The following is a 2,216-nucleotide window of genomic DNA, read 5'->3' as shown; positions in this document are numbered from 1 at the left end:
AGTGGCAGCTGATCATATACCTTGACAGTGATGATGTGGAAAGATTGGCATGTGTTTGGCATAGTGTTTAAAGGTTCAGTTCAGTCCGGTTTTTTGCCCCGAAAACGCGCAACCGTGGACCGCAACCGGTCCAGGACCAACCCAGATATTGAGGGAACCGAACCGAACCACCTAGGACCAGTCTTTTGCGGTCCATGATACCGGTTCAGACCGATCCAGACCGGTTTTTTTGCGTATAATTTATTATATCAATATAAACCATTTGTATCTCAACCATTATTACTCTGAAAAATAAACGGGTTATATAAAATAGTAAAGCATATAAATACCCGTCATTCTACCAATTTTCAAGTGATTTAATGAAGATTTGACATAGCTATGACTGAAACTGAATTACATCTCCTAGAGACTCAGGTAAAATATGGATTTGGTTATATCTTTCTCAATTCTTAACTGTTTTTGATGAAACAAAAACCCAATAAAAGGCAATAAACGTGGTTACAAGGCTATGTAACGCACGTGACCGTTTAACCAGTTGCAACCGATTAAAACCGGTCTTTGAACGGTTTTAAAAGATTTTTGAAATGAGGCAACCGGCAACCAGACCAACCCCAAATTGGGGCAACTGCAACCGAAAAAAAGACCAGACCATGGTCCGGTTCAGTTCGGTCCACCGGTTTTTTGCGGTCCTATGGACTGAACCTTTAAACACTAGTTTGGCAATACTTTTCAAGCAGAGGCTGAGCACCTCCTTTTGTGAAGGAAGGCCAATTGGGAGAAATCACTGCAGAAGCCTGGCATGTACAGGTGCAGAGTTGATGTCAATCCAATAACCAAGGATTCTGGCTAGGGATCAAAATTGTATCCCAAAATGTCAGAAGAAATGTGAAGAACTGACCCACAAAGAATGGAGCCCAATGGACCAGAATTGCAGCCAGCAGAAATATTTTTCATATTTTGTAATAAGGACCCCAGACTGTGACAGCTTTGGAATGATGGTATGGTATGATATGATATGAGGTGGTATGTTATGTGGCATCCATACCAATAGTATGATGGAATTGGTATGAGAGTCATACCACTCTGGAATGGGGTACCATTAAGGTCCCTATTTCAAGGATAACCTCATAGGTACCCAAAAATGGGTGACTGAAGTGACCATACCATAGTTATACCTGGGATCCTCAGTGACGGCTTCTGCAGGCAGCACCTCAGGAATGGAAACCTCCATAGAAGGATCATCTGGGACAGCAGCCTTCACAGGAGGGTCAGCAGGAATTGAGGGCATTGCCAAGAAATTACCAGTGAGGCACTCATCCTGAAAATTCCAAAGTTGGAATAAAAAAGAGAGAATATATCAGAAAAATACATATGTCAGGGTCTTCACCTCCCTCAAGCACCCCTTTGAGCATCCAGATCTCCTACTCAGGGACAACAGACTCTTCAGCCACCTAGTTTGCACATTGAAGAAGGATTTGCAGATGTAAAGGTCACAGACCATCTCTTCAACCCTGTTGGCAAGATAATAGAAATATTTGAGCTAGCCAACAAGCCATGTTAGTTTTAAAATGTAAGAAATGAATTAAAATGAAAATGTACCATCTGAGATTGAACTAGGCCTAACAGCCTAACAAGGCCCATCAAATTAAGGTTGGCATAGCTGGGTTTGCTGAACAATGCATGAGCAGTGTTAAGGCAGCTAGTGTGTGAGTAGAACTGACAAATTTGAAGTTTGGCAATGACATGAGAGCAAGGGGAGAATGGGACTTAAAAACTAAAGAACAGGAAAGAAAATTAAAGGAGATTTCCTTGTGGTTAAATAAGTACAGTGTGAATGAGGCCACAACTTACTTGGAGACTTGAATAAGAGGTTTTAAGCACAGTATCATTTAGATGAGACAGGATACTCATACCTTTTTGTTTTGGAGCATAGTGAAATAATTGAAAGCTCATTGAAGCTATAAAAGTCAACTGAAGTCATGTTTTATGTTAATGTAAAAACTGTGATTCCAAACTTTGCATTTGAGAAGCCCAAGTTCCCAGTCAGACATACTTTGTTCTATTGAACTATTCTGAATAACACCCTACAATAAAAACTGGTTTTAAATGAAGCTCTTGAGACCTTACTTAAGAGGACAAAAGTGGTATTTCTCAATACCAAAGGCCCTCAAACTCTTGTAATAGTGTGTATGGGTATGTGTGTGTGTGTGTGTGTG

The 2,216-nt window shown here is 40.6% G+C and overlaps 1 protein-coding gene across 1 annotated transcript; it reads right to left on the bottom strand.

Annotated features, from left to right (window-relative positions):
• Positions 1–1,108: 1,108 nt before the first annotated feature.
• Positions 1,109–1,981, bottom strand: LACBIDRAFT_314930 (uncharacterized protein; the record flags this gene model as incomplete). Its single annotated transcript, XM_001889293.1, has 6 exons — positions 1,109–1,318; positions 1,370–1,540; positions 1,600–1,669; positions 1,722–1,774; positions 1,852–1,858; positions 1,914–1,981. The coding sequence occupies 6 exons, from the start codon at positions 1,979–1,981 to the stop codon at positions 1,109–1,111; spliced, it is 579 nt and encodes a 192-aa protein (XP_001889328.1).
• Between the last annotated feature and the right edge of the window lie 235 nt (positions 1,982–2,216).

Source organism: Laccaria bicolor, genomic scaffold, assembly GCF_000143565.1.
Source record: "Laccaria bicolor S238N-H82 LACBIscaffold_65 genomic scaffold, whole genome shotgun sequence".
NCBI lineage: Eukaryota > Fungi > Basidiomycota > Agaricomycetes > Agaricales > Hydnangiaceae > Laccaria > Laccaria bicolor.
This window is presented reverse-complemented; position numbering and strand designations above follow the sequence as displayed.